The following is a 20,357-nucleotide window of genomic DNA, read 5'->3' on the forward strand; positions in this document are numbered from 1 at the left end:
ACCAAATGCATAGCTGGAGCCCTGAGCTGGATATAATTGATTTGCCACATCTTAGGTTTCTTATAGTTATAAGCAGTGGCGTAGCACGCAAACCCTGGTTTATCGGTATTGAATATCATACCATCTGTATTTCAAAATACCCCAACATACGGTATAAATGGTATGCTGCCTAACAGTCTCTCTCTCACTCACTCACTCACACACCCACCACTATCCTGGACATGTTATATTTTCACCTCTCTCCTTCCTGGTAGAGCATGTGCCTGTATAACCTCCCATTCCTATCTTTTCATCCTCTCTTCTCCTCATCCTCTGTGCGGGGGTCCTCTCATCTCTGCTGTTGTTTTGGGGTTAGTGTCTGTGTCAGCCCGCCCGCCCCAATCTCCCCACAGCTGAGTCAACCTGCTCCCATCCTTTTCCTCTTTTTGGGGTGACCGGGGGGGCAAAGAAAGGGGCAAGGATAGGGCATCCAGCTTGGTCTCACGTTAGAATTAGACGTTCATCCATATTTCTCAAGCATCGAATTTAGAGGTTGTTCAAAAAGTCAAATTTTGAAGTATTTCTAATGTTCAGGCATTAACTCCGAAGCAACTTTCTATCGTTGGATTCGAACTTGCAACCCGAGGCAGATGCTTACACCTATCCGCCATCCCTGTCCACAACGCCCTAGCAAAAACCGAAACCTACTTGAAGGTAACAGCGCTCAGTGTTGCCTCTAGTGGACGGTTTCCAATGTCCTGGGACATGGATGGATGTCGAATACTTACTTGTATCACGGGTGACCTGGCTGGAGAAGGGAGGGACGTAGCGGAGTTCTACTTAACTCTCTACTGAGTCGAGAGGATGTTAGATTCTGAGGCCCGCTGCTTTCTAATCACTACCCTCTGCTTTTGGCCGTGGAAAGAAGGTGAGAGACTGAATGAACGATGAGGGGAGAGGGACACACTATATTACCAAAAGTATGTGGACACATGGTCGTCAAACATCTCATTCCAGAATCATGGGCATTAATAAAGTTGGTCCCCTCTTTGCTGCTATAACAGCCTCCACTCTTCCGGGAAGGCGTTCCACTAGATGTTGGAACATTTCTGCAGGGACTTGCTTCCATTCAGCCACGAGCATTATTGAGGACGGGCACTGATGTTGTGCGATTTAGGCTTGGCTTGCAGTCGACGTTACAATTCATCCCAGAGATGTTCGATGGGGTTGAGGTCAGGGCTCTTGTGATCAAACTTATTTCAGCCGATGTTACAAAGTGCTATACAGAAACCCAGCCTAAAACCCCAAACAGCAAGAAATGCAAATGTAGAAGCACGGTGGCTAGAAAAAACTCAATAGAAAGGCAGGAACCTTGGAAGAAACCGAGAGGAACCAGGCTCTGAGGCCAAGATGTTCAAATGTTCATAGATGACCAGCAGGGTCTAATCATCATCATCATCATCATAGTGGTTGTAGAGAGTCAGCACAGGTCAGCACCTCAGGAATGAATGTCAGTTGGCTTTTCATAGCAGACCATTCAGAGGTTGAGACAGCAGGTGTGGTAGAGTGAGAGTCGAAAACAGCAGGTCCGGGACAAGGTAGCACGTGCAGTGAACAGGTCAGGGTTCTATAGCCACGGGCAGAACAGTTGAAACTGGAGCAGCAGCACGACCAGGTGAACTGGGGACAGCAAGGAGTCATCAAGCCAGGTAGTCCTGAGGCAAGGTCCCAGGGCTCAGGTCCTCCGAGAGGGGGGGAGAGAGAGAGAATTACAGGGAGCGTACTTAAATTCACAGTGTACACCGGATAAGACAGACTGACCATAGCCCCCCGACAAACTATTGCAGCATAAATACTGGAGGCTGAGACGGGAGGGGTCAGAAGACACCTACGATACCCCCGGACAGGGCCAACCAGACAGGATATAACCCCACCCACTTTGCCAAAGCACAGCCCCCACACCACCAGAGGGGTATCTTCAAGGCCAGTCAAGTTCTCAACAAACCATTTCTGTATGGACCTCACTTTGTGCACAGATACATTGTCATGCTGAAACAGGAAAGGGTCATCCCCAAACTGTTTCCACAAAGTTGGAATATAATTGTATGATGTAGCGTCAAGATTTCCGTTGACTAAGGGGCCGAGCCCGAAGCATGAAAAACAGCTCCAGACCATTATTCCTCCTCCACCAAACATTAGTTGGCACTATGTATTGGGGCAATAGCGATCTCCTGGCATCTGCCAAACACAGATTAATCTGCCGAACAGCCAGATGGTGAAGCGTGATTCATCACTCCAGAGAACGCAAGCCTAAGTCCAATGGCGGCGAGCTGTACACCACTCCAGCCAACACTTAGCATTGTTCATGGTGATCTTACTCTTGTGTGCTGCTGCTCAGCCATGGAAACCCACTTCATGAAGCTCCCCACGAACAGTTAATTTGCTGACATTGCTTCCAAAGGCAGTTTGGAACTCGGTAGTGAGTGTTGCAACCGAGGACAGGCAATTTAAAAAATATATATATATATATGTGTGTGCTACAGCACTCTGCGGTCCCGTTCTGGAGTTTGTGTGGCCTACCACTTTGCAGCTGAGCCGTTGTTGCTCCTATATTTTTCCACTTCACAATAACAGCACTTACCGTTGACCGGGGTAGCTTTAGCAGTGAAGACATTTGACGAACTGACTTGTTGGATAGGTGGCATCCTATGACAGTGTCATGTTAAAAGTCAGAGTTCTTCGGTAAGGCCAATCATTACCAATGTTTGTCTATGGAGATTGCATGGCGGTGTGCTCAATTTTATATACCTGTCAGCAACAGGTATGGCTGAAGTTGCTGAATCCACTAATTTAAAGGGGTGTCCACTTAGTTTTGTATATGTAATGTATGTATGGAGCGATGGAGTTACCCATGGTATGTGTGATTGTCACACTACACGATGAGAGCGTGATGCATGTTGCTGGAGTGTGTATGTGTGTTCAGCTGAAGACTGATAAGGTCACCAAAGTAATAACCCCCCCCACACACACACACACACACACACACAACCCCCCCCATGGACCAGACCTGCACAGACACATTTGTGTTTGTCGCTGTCTTTGATGTCTGTCTTTAGTGAGCGCTGCTGTGTGTGTGTTCCAGCAGGAATTGACGCCATCTTTTCTGACACACTAATCAACATTCTTCCGTTTCATGTTTATGAGAACAATATGCCTCTTAACATGGCTGAGGGTATGTGTGTGCCTGTGTATTTTGTGTTGTTTTTTAACAAAGTGAGCCTCACCAGCTGAGAGTTGTCTATTCTATTTGCCACCCCAAATATGTAGTAAACACACTGACCCATTCAGACCAGAGAGAGAGAAATTGATGGGTCTTACTGCGCCTGAGATGAGTTTCTGCTGTTTCGTGAAAAACAAATCATATATACCATATGGACGTTTATACACTAAAACCAGCAGAGTTGAGAGCAGTGTCAAAGCCCGATAAATCTGCCAGTGTCACATCTAGAGTCAGCCCAGTTCACTGTGTTATAGAAGAGAGGCGCCAAAACACACACATCCCGCATGCACACAATGATTTACACACAGGTCTCACATGCACTCAATAACGCGCACACACAGGTCTCCCATTAATGCAATAACATACACACAGGTCTCGCGTGCATGCATGCAATAACACACAGCTTCATTCGTGTTCCACACAGAATTTGAAACTCTGACTCTGCTGTCCTTCCCAATGTACAACACACATGCTCAAATCAAATTTTATTAGTAACATGTGCCAAATACAACAAGTGTAGACCTTAAAGTGAAATGCTTACTTACGTGCTCCTAACCAACAATGCAGTTAAAAAAATATGGATAAGAATAAGAAATAAAAGTAACAAGTAATTAAAGAGCAGCAGTAAAATAACAATAGCGAGACTATATACAGGTGGGTACCAGAACAGAGTCAATGTGCGGGGGCACCAGGTAGTTGAGGTAATATGTACAGATACAGTGGGGAGAACAAGTATTTGATACACTGCTGATTTTGCAGGTTTTCCTACTTACGTGATCTTATGAAATAATTTTGCTTTTAGTCATCGGTTGTGGTGCAATACTTTTCTTCTGTAATTTTTATCATGGGTACACTTCAACTGTGCGAGACGGAATCTAAAACAAAAATTCAGAAAATCACATTGTATCATTTTTAAGTAATTAATTTGCATGTTATTGCATGACATAAGTATTTGATCACCTACCAACCAGTAAGAATTCCAGCTCTCACAGACCTGTTAGATTTTCTTTAAGAAGCCCTCCTGTTCTCCACTCATTACCTGTATTAACTGCACCTGTTTGAACTCGTTACCTGTATAAAAGACACCTGTCCACACACTCAATCAAACAGACTCCAAACTCTCCACAATTGCCAAGACCAGAGAGGTGTGTAAGGACATCAGGGATAACATTTTAGACCTGCACAAGACTGGGATGGGCTACATGACAATAGGCAAGCAGCTTGGTGAGAAGGCAACAACTGTTGGCGCAATTATTAGAAAATGGAAGAAGTTCAAGATGACAGTCAATCACCCTCGGTCTGGGGCTCCATGCAAGATCTCACTTGTGGGGCATCAATGATCATGAGGAAGGTGAGGGATCAGCTCAGAACTACACAGCAGGACCTGGTCAATGACCTGAAGAGAGCTGGGACCACAGTCTCAAAGAAAACCATTAGTAACACACTACGCCATCATGGATTAAAATCCTGCAGCGCACGCAAGGTCCCCCTGCTCAAGCCAGCGCATGTCCAGGCCTGTCTGAAGTTTGCCAATGACCATCTGGATGATCCAGAGGATCTCCTCCTCAACTGTCTGCATGCACAAGAGTATGGTCATGTGGTCTGATGAGACAAAAGTAGAGCTTTTTGGTCTAAACTCCACTCGCCGTGTTTGGAGGAAGAAGAAGGATGAGTACAACTCCAAGAACACCATCCCAACCGTGAAGCATGCAGGTGGAAACATCATTCTTTGGAGATGCTTTTCTGCAACGGGGACAGGACGACTGCACCGTATTGAGGGGAGGATGGATGGGGCCATGTATCGTGAGATCTTGGCCAACATCCTCCTTCCCTCAGTAAGAGCATTGAAGATGGGTCGTGGCTGGGTCTTCCAGCATGACAACGACCCGAAACACACAGTCAGCTCCTTAGTGGCTCCGTAAGAAGCATCTCAAGGTCCTGGAGTGGCTTAGCCAGTCTCCAGACCTGAACCCAATAGAAAATCTTTGGAGGGAGCTGAAAGTCTGTATTGCCCAGCGACAGCCCCGAAACCTGAAGGATCTGGAGAAGCTATGTATGGAGGAGTGGGCCAAAATCCCTGCTGCAGTATGTGCAAACCTAGTCAAGAACTACAGGAAACGTATGATATCTGTAGTTGCAAACAAAGGTTTCTGTACCAAATATTAAGTTCTGCTTTTTGATGTATCAAATACTTAAGACATGCAATAAAATGCAAATTAATTACTTAAAAATCATACAATGTGATTTTCTGGATTTTTGTTTTAGATTCCGTCTCTCACAGTTGAAGTGTACCTATGACAGATATTCCAGACCACTACATTCTTTGTAAGTAGGAAAACCTGCAAAATCAGCAGTGTTTCAAATACTTGTTCTCCCCACTGTAGGTAGAGTTAAAGTGACTATGCATAGATAACAACAGAGAGTAGCAGTGGAGTGAGTAGCAGCGGCGTAAAAGACGGGGGGCAATGAGGTGGTGTAAAAGGGGGGGGGCAATGCAAATAGTCTGGGTAGCACACCTTTGATAAGGTGTTCAGGAGGATTGGGGGTAGAAGCAGTTTAGAAGCCTTTTGGACCTAGACTTGGCACTCTGATGCCGTGAGGTAGCAGAGATAACACTCAGACAATTTTTAGGGCCTTCCACTGACACCGACTGGTTTTGAGGTCCTGGATGGCTTAAAGCTTGTGCCCAGATGTACTGGGCCGTTAGCGCTACACTCTGTAGTACCTTGAGGTTGGAGACCGAGCAGTTACCATACCAGGCAGTGACGCAACCAGTCAAGATACTCTCGATGGTGCAGCTGTAGAACCTTTTGAAGATCTGAGGATCCATACCAAATCTTTTCAGTCTCCTGAGGGGGAATAGGTTTTGTCGTGCCCTCTTCACGACTGTCTTGGTGTGCTTGGACCATGTTAGTTTGTTGGTGATGTGGACACCAAGGAACTTGAAGCTCTCAACCTGCTCCACTGCAGCCCTGTCGATGAGAATGGGGGCATGCTCGGTAGTCCACAATCATCTCCTTTGTCTTGATCACGTTGCAGGAGAGATTGTTGTCCTGGCACCACACGGCCAGGTCTCTGACCCTCTCCCTATAGGCTGTCTCGTCGTTGTCAGTGATCGGGCTACTACTGTTGTCATCAGCAAACTTAATGATGGTGTTTGAGTTGTGCCTGGCCGTGCAGTCATGAGTGAACAGGAGGGGACTGAGCACGCACCCCTGAGGGGCCCCTGTGTTGAGGATCAGCGTGGCAGATGTGTTGTTACCTACCCTTACCACCTGGGGGTGGCCTGTTAGGAAGTCCAGGATTCAGTTGCAGAGGGAGGTGTTTAGTCTCAGGGTCCTTAGCTTATTGATGAGCTTTGAGGGCGCTATGGTGTTGAATGCTGAGCTCTTGTCAATGAATAGCATTCTCACATAGGTGTTCCCTTTGTCCAGGTGAGAAAGGGCTGTGTGGAGTGCAATAGAGATTGCATGATCTGTATGCAAATTGAAGTGGGTCTAGGGTTTCTAGGATAATGGTGTTGATGTGAATCATGACCAGCCTTTCAAAGCATTTCATGGCTACAGACATGAGTGCCACGGGTCTGTAGTCATTTAGGCATGTTACCTTAGTGTTATTGGGCACAGGCACTGTGGTTGTCTGCTTAAAACATGTTGGTATTACAGACTTGGACAGGGAGAGGTTGAAAATGTCAGAGAAGACACTTGCCAGTTGAACAGCGCATGCTCGCAGTACATGTCCTGGTAATCCGTCTGGCCCTGCGGCCTTGTGAATGCTGACCTGTTTAACTTCTTATGGCTGCAGGGGCAGTATTGAGTAGCTTGGATGAAAGGTGCCCAGAGTAAACGGCCTGCTCCTCAGTCTCAGTTGCTAATATATGCATATTATTATTAGTATTGGATAGAAAACACTCATAAGTTTCTAAAACTGTTTGAATGATGTCTGTGAGTATAACAGAACTTATATGGCAGGCAACAACCTGAGAAGAAATCCAAACAGGAACTGTCTTTAGAAACTTGAAACTTGGAACTAGGATTCCTGGGAGGGCATTCTGATGAAGATCATCAAAGGTGAGGGAATATTTATAATGTGATTTCTGGTTTCTGTTGACTCCAACATGGCGGCTAATTTATTATTTTTCTGAGCGCCGTCTCAGATTATTGCATCGTTTGCTTTTTCTGTAAAGTTTTTTTGAAATCTGACACAGCTGTTGCATTAAGGAGAGGTTTATCTATAATTCCATGTGTATAACTTGTATTATCATCTACATTTATAATGAGTATTTCTGTTGAATCGATGTGGCTATGCAAAATCACTGAATGTTTTTGGAACTAGTGAACTCAGATTTTTTTTATAATTATATGAACTTTATCAAACAAAACACATGTATTGTGTAACATGAAGTCCTATGAGTGTCATCTGATGAAGATCATCAAAGGTGTTAGTGATTAATTTTATCTCTATTTGTGCTTTTTGTGACTCCTATCTATGTTTGGCTGGAAAAATAGCTGTGTTTATTCTGTGGCTTGGTGTTGACCTAACATAATCGTTTGTGGTGTTTTTGCTGAAAAGCATATTTGAAATCGAACACTGTGGTGTGATTAACAACAAGATTACCTTTAAAACGGTGTAAGATACATGTATGTTTGGGGAATTTTAATTATGAGATTTCTGTTGTTTTGAATTTGGCGCCCTGCACTTTTACTGGCCGTTGTCATATCGATCCCGTTAACGGGATTGCAGCCCTAAGAAGTTTTAAAGGTCTTACTCACATCTGCTGCTGAGAGTGTGATCACACAGTCCTCCGGAACAGCTGGTGCTCTCATGCATCTTTCTGCGTTATTTGCCTCGAAGCGATTATCGAAGTAGTTTAGCTCGTCTGGTAGGCTTGTGTCATTGGGCAGCTCTTGGCTGTGCTTCCCTTTTGTAGTCTGTAATGGTTTGCAAGCGCTGCCACATCCGACGAGCGTCAGAGCCGGTGTAGTACAATTTGATCTTAGTCCTGTATTGACGCTTCGCCTGTTTGATGGTTTGTCGGAGGTTAGAGTCCCGCTCCATGAAAGCGGCAGCTCTAGCCTTTACCTCAGTGCGAATGTTGCCTGTGATTCAAGGCTTCTGGTTGGGGTATGTATGTATAGTCACTGTGGGGACGACGTCATTGATGCACATATTGATAAAGCCAATGACTAATGTGGTGTAGCATCTGCTTCATCTGGCTGCTTTAATATTTGCTTCTAAACAAGAATCAGGAGGATAGAATTATGGTCAGATTAGCCAAATGGAGGGCGAAAGAGAGCTTTGTATGCGTCTCTGTGCGTGGAGTAAAGGTGGTCAAGTAGCATCTGCTTCATCTGGCTGCTTTAATATTTGCTTCTAAGCAAGAATCAGGAGGATAGAATTATGGTCAGATTAGCCAAATGGAGGGCGAAAGAGAGCTTTGTATGCGTCTCTGTGCGTGGAGTAAAGGTGGTCAAGTCCCCCCCCCCCCACTGGTTGCACATTTAACATGCTGATAAATCCGTTTTAACACATTTCTAAGTTCCCCTGTATTAAAGTCCCAGCTACTAGCAGCACCGCCTCTGGGTGAGCATTTTCTTGTTTGCTTACGGCGGAGTACAGCTCATTCAATGCTGTCTTAGTGCCAGCCTTAGTCTGTGGTGGTATGTAGACAGCTATGTAAAATACAGATGAAAACTCTCTAGGTAGATAGTGTGGTCTACAGCTTATCATGAGATACTGTACCTCAGGTGAGCAATAGCTCTAAACTTCCTTAGATATCGTGCACCAGCTGTTATTTACAAAAATACATACTCTGCTGCCCCTTGTCTTACCAGACACTGCTGTTCTATCCTGCCGGTACATTGTATAACCAGCCAGCGGTATGTTGATAGTGTCGTCATTCAGCATTGACTCCATGAAACATAAGGTATTACAGTTTTGAATGTCCCGTTGGTAGTTTAGTCTTCCGCGTAGGTCATCTATTTTATTCTCCAAAGATTGCACGTTTGCAAGCAAAATGGGAGGAAGTGAAGGTTTATTCGATTGCCTACGAATTCTCAGATGGCAGTCTGCCCCTGGCCCCTTTTTCTCTGCCGCCTCATCACGCATATCACGGGGATCTGCGCCGGTTCCCGAGAAAGCAGTAGTATATAATTTGTGTTGGGCTCGTCAGACTCATTAAAGGGAAAAAAGGATTCTGCTTGTCCGTGGTGAGTAATCGCAGTCCTGATGTCCAGAAGTTATTTTCGGTCAAAAGAGATGGTAGATGGCCACATTAAGTTACAAACAACACAAATAAACAAAAAAAACACAATGGGTTGGGGACATGTAAAACGTCAGCTTTCTTCTCCAGCGCCATTGCACACACACACACACAATCATATGTTAGTGTTTTAAGACAGGTAGGACACACGTGCATATGGACACACGTGGTAGTGTTTAAAGCTGGCCCTCTCAGGTACAGAAGTCATAGCTGAGGAATGTAGGTCAGACAAAGGAGAGAACAAGGCTGGCTTTTGTGTGTGTGTTGCATGTGTACATATGTGTTTGTGTGTGCTTAATTTCCTCAGTTAGCTCAATGTAAACTGTGTGTGTTCAGTGTGAGGGAAAGTGAAGGCCTGTCCTGTCTCAGTGCCACTGGGACTTGCTGATAATCGCGCACCCTCTCCATCCCACCTCTTTGATCATGACTCCCAGAAAACAAACACACGGAATTGCTGTGGAATCTGAGGCCTGTCTCCTAGCTGTGTTAGAACTAAAATTATCTGACAAATATTCTCTTTCTCTCCCTCCAGATAACGGCTTTATTCCAGACTCTCTGTTGGAGGAGGTGATGAAGGCACTAGACCTCGTCTCAGAACCTGAATACTAGTAAGTGTGTGTTCTCTTGTCCAGCACCAGTTCCAGCCGCCTTAGCTAATGTTTCACTGCTGCTGGGTAAAGAGCAGAGAACACCGACAGAACAAGAGAGCGAGAACACTAAACGTCCAGAGGATGCGAGAAAGAGGGGTGGATGGAGGGGGGTATTAAACTACTAGCAGAAAGACTGGAAGGAAATAATTGAATGCTGCTTCAAACAAGGTTTAGAGTGAGGAATAGTTCAATTCAAAGGGCTTTATTGGCATGGAAAACATGTTTACATTGCCAAAGCAAGTGGAATAGATAATAAACAGAAGTGAATTTAACATTGGCAGTAGAATGGCCTTACTGATGAGCTCACTGACTTTCAACGTGGTACCATCATAGGATGCCACCTTTCCAACAAGTCAGTTTGTAAAATTTCTACCCTGCTAGAGCTGCCCTGGTCAACTAAGTTCTGTTATTGTGAAGTAGAAATGTCTAGGATCAACAACGGATCAGCCTCGAAGTGGTAGGCCACACAAGCTCAGAACGGGGCTGCCGATTGCTGAAGCGCATAGCGCGTACAAATCATCTGTCCTCGGTTGCAACACTCACTACTGAGTTCCGAACTGCCTCAGGAAGCAACGTCAGCACAGGAACTGTTCGTGGGAAGCTTTATGAAATGGGTTTCCATGGCTGAGCAGCCATACACAAGCGTACGATCACCATGCGCAATGCCAAGCATCGGCTGGAGTGGTGTAAAGCTCGCTACCATTGGACTCTGGAGCAGTGGAAATGCGTTCTCTGGAGTGATGAATCACACTTCACCACCTTGCATTCCGACGGACAATTCTGGGTTTGGCGGATGCCAGGAGAACGCTACCTGCCCCAAAGCATAGTGCCAACTGTAGTTTGGTGGAGGAGGAATACTGGTCTGGTGTTTGTCGTGGTTTGGAGGGAATCTTAATGCTACAGCATACAATGACATTCTAGATGATTCTGTGCTTCCAACTTTGTGGCAAAAGTATGGAGGAAGGCCCTTTCATGTTTCAGCATGACAATGCCCCCATGAACAAAGATACAGATGGTTAGTTGAGATCAGTGTGGAAGAACTTGACTGGCCTGCACAGAGCCCTGTCCTCAACTTCATCAAACAATTTTGGGATGAATTGGAACGCCGACTGAGACCCAGGCCTAATCGCCCAACATCAGTGCCCGACCTCACTAATGCTCTTGTGGCTGAATGGATGTAAGTCCCCGCAGTAATGTTTCAACATTTAGTGGAAAGCCTTCCCCAGAAGAGTGGAGGATGTTATAGCAGCAAAGGGGACCAACTCCATATTAACTCTTGAAACTCCCCATCCCGGATCCGGGATTGTGACTAAGCCTCAGGCTCATTAGCATAATGCAACGTTAACGATTTCTGAAAATCGCAAATAAAATTAAAATAATGCGTTTGCTCTCAAGCTTAGCCTTTTCTTAACAACACTGTCATCTCAGATTTTCAAAATATGCTTTTGAACCATAGAAATTGACTAATTTGTGTAAGAGTATGCAAAGTTAGCATAGCATTTTGTGTAGCATGTAGCACGCAACATTTTCACAAAAGCCAGATAACCAAATAAATAAAATCATTTACCTTTGAAGAGCTTCTGATGTTTTCAATGAGGAGACTCCCAGCCACATACCAAATGCGCAGTGTTTCCTGAAAGTGTCTGTGTGTAGGAGAAATCGTTCCGTTTTCTACATTGCGCCTGGCTACGAAACGAACCGAAAATGCAGTCACCTACAACGTGAAACTTTTTCCGGATTAACTACATAATATCGACCGAAACATGGCAAACGTTGTTTGGAATCAATCCTCAAGGTGTTTTTTCACATATCTCTTCATTGACATGCAGTTCGTGGAAGCTTGCTTCTCTCTGTGCCCCATGGAAAAATACTGGCAGGTGACTTTTGCGCACCAATTTCGGCGCAGGACACCGGGCGGACACGTGGTAAATGTGGTCTCTTATGGTGAATCTTCCAACGATCTGCCTACAAATACGTCACAATGCTGCAGACACCTTGGGGAAACGACAGAAAGGGCAGACTCATTCCTCTTGCGTTCACAGCCATATAAGGAGATCATGAAAGACAGAGCCTCAAAAATCCTTGTCATTTCCTGGATGCCAAGTCATCTTGGTTTTGCCTGAAGCTCACGTTAAAGGGCACGCACAGAGAAGATATTTGTATTTCTGGACACGTCAGAGTGTTTTCTTTCGAACAGTAGCAATTATATGCATAGTCGAGCATCTTTTTGTGACAAAATATCTTGTTTAAAACGGGAACGTTTTTCTTCCAAAAATGAAATAGCGCCACCATAAGTGTAAGAGGTTAATGCCCATGCTTTTGGAATGAGATGTTCGACGTGCAGGTGTCCACATACTTTGGGTTATGTAGTTTGTATTTACAATGGTGTTTGTGCTTCACTGGTTGCCCTTGTGACAACGGGTCACAAATATTGCTGCTGTGACGGCACACTGGTATTTCAACGAATAGATGTGGGAGTTATCCAAATTTATTTGCTTTCAAATTCTTTGTGGGCCTGTGTAATCTGAAGGAAATATGTGTCTCTAACATGGTCATACATTTGGCAGGGGAACTGAACAGTTATTTTAAAAGCATGAGAACCGGTTAACTTCTTGGCACACCCATTCCGTTAGCGGGATCATTTTCATCAACATCCGCTGAATTTCAGAGCGCCAAATTCAAATTAAATTACAAAAAAATATTTAATTTTCATGAAATCACAAGTGCAGTATAGCAAAACACAGCTTAGCTTGTTGTTAATCCACCTGGCGTGTCAGATTTCAAGAAAGCTTTACAGCAAAAGCTATCCAAGCATTTATGCTAGGACATCTCTCTCAGCAGACAAAACATTACAAACAGCTAGCAGCAAAGTAGATTGGTCATGAAAGTCAGAAAAGTAATAAAATGAATCGCTTCCCTTTGATGATCTTCGGATGTTTGCACTCACGAGACTCCCAGTTACACAATAAATGTTCCTTTTGTTCCACAAAGATTGTTTTTATATCCAAAATACCTCCATTTGGTTGGCCCGTTTCGTTCAGAAATCCACAGGCTCGAGCAGTCACGATGGGGCAGAGGAAAATTCCAAAACATATCCGTAAAGTTTGTAGAAACATGCCAAATGTTTTTTATAATCAATCCTCAGGTTGTTTTTACAATAAATAATTGATAATATTTCAACCGGACCGTAGCTTTTTCAATAGGAGAGAGAAAAAAATGTCTGCTCCAAGCTGTTGCGCATGCAAAACTCTGCTGGCACCCAGCCACCCACTGACGCAATGTGATCATTCTCGCTCATTTTTCAGAATAAAAGCCTGAAACTATGTCTAAAGACTGTTCACACCATGTGGAAGCCATGGGGAAAGGAATCTGGTTGATATCCCTTTAAATGGAGGGAAGGCATGCAATGGAACAGGGAGATTTGTTTCTATTAGGCACTTCCTTGTTGGATTTTCCTCAGGTTTTCGCCTGCAATATCAGTTATGTTATACTCACAGACAATATTTTGACAGTTTTGGAAACTTTTGTGTTTTCTATCCATCTAATTATATGCATATTCTAGATTCTGGGCCTGAGAAATAGGCAGTTTCATTTGGGTAAGTTTTTCATCAAAATACTGCCCCCTACACTCAACAGGTTAATCTAGTCCCACAACAAAATGCCTATGCAAAGCCCTCCAGTGTCTGTCTGGACGCTGAAAAGCTTTGCCCTCCCCTCCTCTCCTTTTGGCAAATCTGACCATGACTCCATTTTGTTGCTCCCATTCTATTGGCCGAAACTAAAACAGGCAACGCCCGTGCTCAGGTCTATCCAATACTGTTCTGACCAATCGAATTTCACACTTCAAGATTGCTTCGATCACGTGGACTGAGATATGTTCCGGGTAGCCTCAGACAATAACATTGACGTATACACTGACTCGGTGAGCAAGTTTATTAGCTAGTGCATCAGAGATCTTGTACCCAAGGTGACTGGAAACATGACCGAATCCAAACAGTGTAGCTATTACCTTCGCAAGGCAATCAAACAAGCAAAGCGTAAGTATAGAGACAAAGTGGAGTCGCAATTCAACGGCTCAAACACGAGACGTATGTGGCAGGGTCTACAGTCAATCACAGATTACAAAAAGAAAACCAGCCCCATCACAGACGTTGACATCTTGCTTTCAGATGAACTAAACAACTTCTTTGCTCGCTTTGAAGACAATACAGTGCCACTGACATGGCCCGCTACCAAAGCCTGTGGGCTCTCCTCTGTGGCCAACATGAGTAAAACATTTAAACGTGTTATTCCTCGCAAGGCTAGCCGTGTCCTCATCGCATGTGCAGACCAGCTGGCTGGTGTGTTTACGGACATATTCAATCAATCCCTATTCCAGTCTGCTGTCCCCACATGTTTCAAGATGGCCACTATTGTTCCTGTACCCAAGAAGGCAAAGGTAAGTGAACTAAATGACTATCGCCCCGTAGCAATCATTTCTGTCATCAGGAAGTGCTTTGAGAGACAAGTCGAGGATCATATCACCTTCACCCTACCTAATACCCTAGACCCACTCCAATTTTCTTACCGCCACAATAGGTCCACAGGCGACGCAATCGCCAGCACACTGCCCTATCCCATCTGGATAAGAGGAATACCTATGTAAGAATGCTGTTCATTGACTACAGCTCAGCATTTGACACCATTGTACCCTCAACTCGTCATTAAGCTTGAGACCCTGGCTCTCGACCCCGCTCAGTGATTGATTACCAACAACGACGAGACAGCCTACAGGGAAGGAGGTGAGGGCCCTCAGAGTGTGGTGTCAGAAAAATAACCTCTCACTCAACGTCAACAAAACAAAGGAGGTGATTGTGGACTTCAAGAAACAGCAGAGGGAGCACCCCTCCATCCACATCGACGGGACAGTAGTGAAGGTGGCAAGTTTTAATTTCCTCTGCCTACAAATCACGGACAAACTGAAATGGTCCACCCACACAGATAGTGTGGTGAAGAAGGCTGAAGAAATTTGGCTTGTCACCTAAAACACTCACAAACTTTTACAGATGCACAATCGAGAGCATCCTGTCGGGCTGTATCACCGTCTGGTACGGTATCACTAGTCACTATAAATAACGCCACTTTTATAATGTTTACATATCCTACATTACTCATCTCATATGTATATACTGTATTCTATACTATCTATTGCATCTTGCCTATGCCGCCCGGCCATCGCTCATCCGTATTTATATGTACAGTGGGACAAAAAAGTATTTAGTCAGCCACCAATTGTGCAAGTTCTCCCACTTAAAAAGATGAGAGGCCTGTCATTTTCATCATAGGTACATTTCAACTATGACAGACAAAATTAGAAGAAGAAAAATCCAGAAAATCACATTGTAGGATTTTTCGGTCCATGGACTTTAGAAGGTGTCGAAAGCGTTCCACAGGCCCATGTTGACTCCAATGCTTCTCACAGTTGTCAAGTTGCCTGGATGTCCTTTGGGTGGTGGACCATTCTTGATACACACGGGAAACTGTTGAGTATGAAAAATCCAGCAGTGTTGCAGCTCTTGACACAAACCGGTGCGCCTGGCACCTATTGCCATACCTTATTCAAAGGAACTTAAATCTTCTGTCTTGCCCATTCACATTCTGAATGGCACACATACACAATCAATGTCTGAATTGTCTCAAGGCTTAAAAATATTTTTTAACCTTTCTCCTCCCTTTCATCTATACTGATTTGAAGTGGATTTAACAACTGACATGAATAAGGGATTATAGCTTTCGCCTGGTCAGTCTAATATGGAAAGAGCATAATGGTTTGTACACTCAGTGTATGTTGGAGGGTGGGGCTCAAGCTGCATCCCTGTCGCACCCCCACAGCCATAAGGAAAGAAATCTGTGTTTTTGGCCATTTTAACTGCATAATTGTTTTTGTACATGGATTTTAAAAAATCAATTTAATGTTTTATTAAGTTTTCTTGTTTTTCAATCAACCAACAAAATACATTCCACATTCACAGATTTGACAGACTTTCCAAAAAAAATAGAAATAAAAAAGAGTTATATATTTAAAAAATAATTATAATAATACAAAAATAATAATAATATATAATTATTTAAAAAATAAAATTATATATATATATATATATAAAACATGCAACATCACTATCAAGGTTCTCATTAGCTATTTCCAGCCTTTCCAGCCTGAGACGATGAGCAAATAATTTGTTTTTAGATTTTACAGCACCTTACACAACATGCATCTGCTCATTTCCCTAATCACCCCATTCACTCTGTCCAATTTGAAATATAGTTGAGTAGTGGAGACCAGAGTCTATCAAACTTGGGCTGTCTCTTTCGGAGGTCATAAGTGAGCTTTTCAAGAGAAAGTCAGCATTTTAAATGTAGGAGGGGTATTAGAGGCCCACAATAGAATAATACATTTCTTAGCAAAGTATGTAATAGCAAATTGTCTCTGTCAGGATCAAGAACAAAGTCCTGCTGGACATTAAGAAGATAGATATATGGGGTCATATCAAACTGTAGGATTTTCTGTGCAGCAGTAGGTATAGATTGCCAGATTTTGGCAATCTCTCTACAGTTCCAAAATACATGCATATAGGTTCAACTTTCAGATGTACATCTTTTACAGTTAGGAGAGATGTCCGTTTTCATTCTATGGAGTCTCAAAGGAGTGTAATTAGATTCTTTCATTTTTACATTAGTAGAGGAGCAGTATACCCTGTCGCAAACCTCCGCCCATAACTCATCACTGATAGTCAGACCAAGGTCCTTTTCCCAGATTATTTTCAAATGAGTAAAGGAGGAGCCTCCCTTCTCAGAAAGGAGTCTATAGATATAAGATATTTTGCCTTTAATGGATTGTGCTGTGACAAGAAGGGTTTCAACTTCATTCAACTGGGTATCTAACCTCCTCTTGGAAGTAACTGAGGAAATGACATGTCTAATTTGAAGGTAGTTTTTTTTTTAAATAAAGAAAATGGGATCTTGGCACATTGAATTCACTGCAAAGCTCTTGAAAGGATTTCAGTGTTGTGGTTTTCTGATGAAATAGGTCTGAAAAGGTCCTGATTCCTAGAATATGCCAAAGATGAAAGTTGGCATCCTTCATGACTTTTGGCAAGTGTGGGTTGCCTACTATGGGCGAGTGAGAACATATTTGGGAGGAAATACCCAGGTATTTCTTACAGTCCCTCCGCTAGTAGGGTGCTGTAAATCACAAAGGTTTTGGCCATGTTGCCCACTTCACTAAAGTTATTAATGAATATAATTGAGCTTAGTGGCAATGAACCACAGGATTGGGCTTCTGTCTGAATCCACGTTGACTCTTGTCTGTCTGTGATCCATGTTAGCATGTTGCGGATTTGGGCAGACCAGTAGTACAATTGAAGGGAGAGAAGGGCAAGACCACCCTTAGATTCAGGTTTTGATAGAGTGGAGAACTTGATCCTAGGTGTTTTATTGCCCCATATAAATTTGATGATGCTTTGGTTAGTTGTTTTGAAAAGGGAAACTGGGAGATAGCATGGGAGCATCTGAAATAAATAGTTCAGTCTAGGGAGGATGTTCATACGGATGACATTAATTCTTCCTACTAAGCTAATTGGGAGGGAGATCCAGGTTTGGAGATCGTTCTTTATTCGATCTAGGAGTGGAAGATAGTTTTCCTTGAAAAGGCTATTCGGATCTGGTGTAATGAAGATCCCAAGGTGTTGAAACCCCTGTGACTTCCATTGGAATGGACATAGTGTCTTCATAGAGCTGGTGAGCGTAAGATTGAGGGGGCAGACAGTCGATTTGTTCAAAATGATCTTAAAACCTGAACTTGCCATACTGAGCAATTGTCTAAAATGGGAGGGATTTCTCAGGGATGGATATGTAGAGCAAGTCATCTTCCTCGTAAAGTGAAATCTTGTGCTGCAGGCTGCAGAAACACCCATAATACTTGGATTGCTCCTTATCAACTGCCAGCGGCTCCGCCCCCAACAAATAGAGCAGGGGGGACAGCGAGCACCCTTGTCTTGTGCCCCGTCCCAAAGGGAATCTGTCAGAAGTCAGTCCATTAGTAGTCACCATGACATTTGGATGAGAGTATAGTGATTTGATCCATTTAATAAAGTTTGGGCCCATATTGAACTTTTCTAAGACTGAGAACAGAAAGCTCCACTCCATCCTGTCGAACGCCTTCTCAGCATCCAGTGAAGCCAGCAGGACAGGGGTCTTCTGTGTGTTTACTTGATCAATAATATCAAAAAGACGGTGAATGTTATCAGAAGAGTATCCACCTCAAATAAATCCAGTTTGGTCCACTTTTATTATTTTGGAAAGAAGAGTGTTTGGTCTTTTGGCGAGCAATTTGGTAATTATTTTGTTGTCGAAATACAACAAGCTTATGGGCCGGAATGTACGAGCAGGATAGAGGGTCCTTGTCTTTTTTGAGCAACACTGTAATGCGAGCTGTGTGCATTGAGTCTGGAAGAACTCCGTTTTTGCAAAAATCATCCAGCATTGGCATGAAAATAGGGCTAAGCAGGGGCCAAAATGCTTTGTAGAACTCTCTGGGGAATCCATCTGGGCCTGGGGACTTGTTAGGTGGCATGGCGGTAATTGCATCCAGGATCTCCTCAGGAGTGCGGGGCAGTTGAGATCTTCCTAGTCGGTATCTGATAGTTTAGGTAGCAAGATTCCCTCTAGGAAGGAGTGGAGTTCTGCCGCTGTGTGTTTTCTCTCAGAGGTATATAGTTTGCAGTAGAAAATCATGAAAGGTTAAATTGATATTTTTGAGGTCATATGTGACCTCGTCCTCTGCTGTTCGGATAGCCATGATTGTACGCTCTAACTGCTCTTTTTTAAATTGGTAAGCAAGCAATCTACTCTGCCTATGGCTATGGTATTTCTGTTTAGTAAAGAACTTTTTTTATCTCACGAGTATAGTCCAAATTCAGTTTGGCTTTGGCTGCTTTAAGTTGACTCCAGGAGGTGCTGTCTGAGGATTGTTTATGTACTCTTTCACAGCATTCCAGCTCCCTCTTGAGATCTAGCCTGTGTGCTTCCATTGCTTTTTTCTTAGAGGAAGCATATGCATTTAGATGGCATCTTAGTGTGGCTTTGGCAGCGTCCCACATTGTGGCTGGAGAAACAGGAGAATCTTTGTTGTCTTGTGTGTAGTTGTCTATCCATGTAGTTACCAATGTATGGAACAATTTGTTTGATAACATGGAGGTGTTGAATTTCCAGCTCTTTGACCTCGGATGTTTTTGCAGAGGTCAAAGCGGAGGTGGACAAAGGCGTGATCTGAAAGTGCTATAGGTCCGATTGTACACGTGGCTGAAACTCTTTGGGATAAAAATGTAATCTATACGGGAGTAGGTGTTATGGACATTAGAGTAGTATGTATAGTCCATAGATGAGCTATTAGTCTCTCTCCATATATCTATCAGTCACATCTCTTTAGTAAGAGAGTTCAACATCTTTGCAGATTTAGGGTTTGCGGTGGGAACTTGAGATGATTTGTCTAGGGTTGGGTTAAGGGTACAATTAAATTTTCCCGCCACCACGCCAAAGGAAGCACAATGCTCATTGGACAGGGTTATCATTTTTGACATGAAAGCAGGGGTATCTGTGTTAGGGGCGTATATGTTTAAGATAGTAATTGGTTGTCCATACAGTGACCCAGTTATCAAAATAAATCTCCCCTCCGGATCAGATTTGTTTTAGTCAATTATGAATGGAACATTCTTATGGATAAGTATGCTTGTACCTCTACTGTTTGATTTGAAAGATGAGAAATACACCTGTCCCACCCAAGCTCTGTGGAGTTTGGCATGTTCAGCATCACAAAGGTGTCTCTCTTGTAATAGCGCAATGTCTGCTTTTTCCTCTCTTTTTTTAGAGCACATAGTATCTTTTTCTGTTTTATTTCATGACCTAGACCATGGCAGTTCCATGTCAATAGATTTAAGGTGCTAGTCATCATCATCAAACAGTAATCGAACTTTAGTGCAAGTCATCTCTGGGTAAAGGTGGATAATAGTTACAGCTTTCGTTCCCATAAAATAATCTCTGAACACCCCAACCGAGTTCCCAAACAACTAAACCTATCCCGTTGGATCTGTTACTCCCCCGTCTCAATCCTGTGTTCCGGGGAACCGTTAGCAACGCACAACGTCTCCCC

The 20,357-nt window shown here is 43.6% G+C and overlaps 1 protein-coding gene across 1 annotated transcript in view; it reads left to right on the plus strand.

Annotated features, from left to right (window-relative positions):
• The window catches only part of LOC135522149 (ubiquitin carboxyl-terminal hydrolase MINDY-3-like), a 57,660-nt gene that overhangs the window by 31,497 nt on the left and 5,806 nt on the right, over nt 1-20,357 (plus strand). The window contains exon 12 of the mRNA XM_064948150.1: nt 10,054-10,129. Coding sequence (XP_064804222.1) covers nt 10,054-10,129 — 76 coding nt within the window. The remainder of the gene's footprint in view (nt 1-10,053; nt 10,130-20,357) is intronic.

This window comes from Oncorhynchus masou, chromosome 30 (genome assembly GCF_036934945.1).
Source record: "Oncorhynchus masou masou isolate Uvic2021 chromosome 30, UVic_Omas_1.1, whole genome shotgun sequence".
Classification (NCBI taxonomy): Eukaryota; Metazoa; Chordata; class Actinopteri; order Salmoniformes; family Salmonidae; genus Oncorhynchus; species Oncorhynchus masou.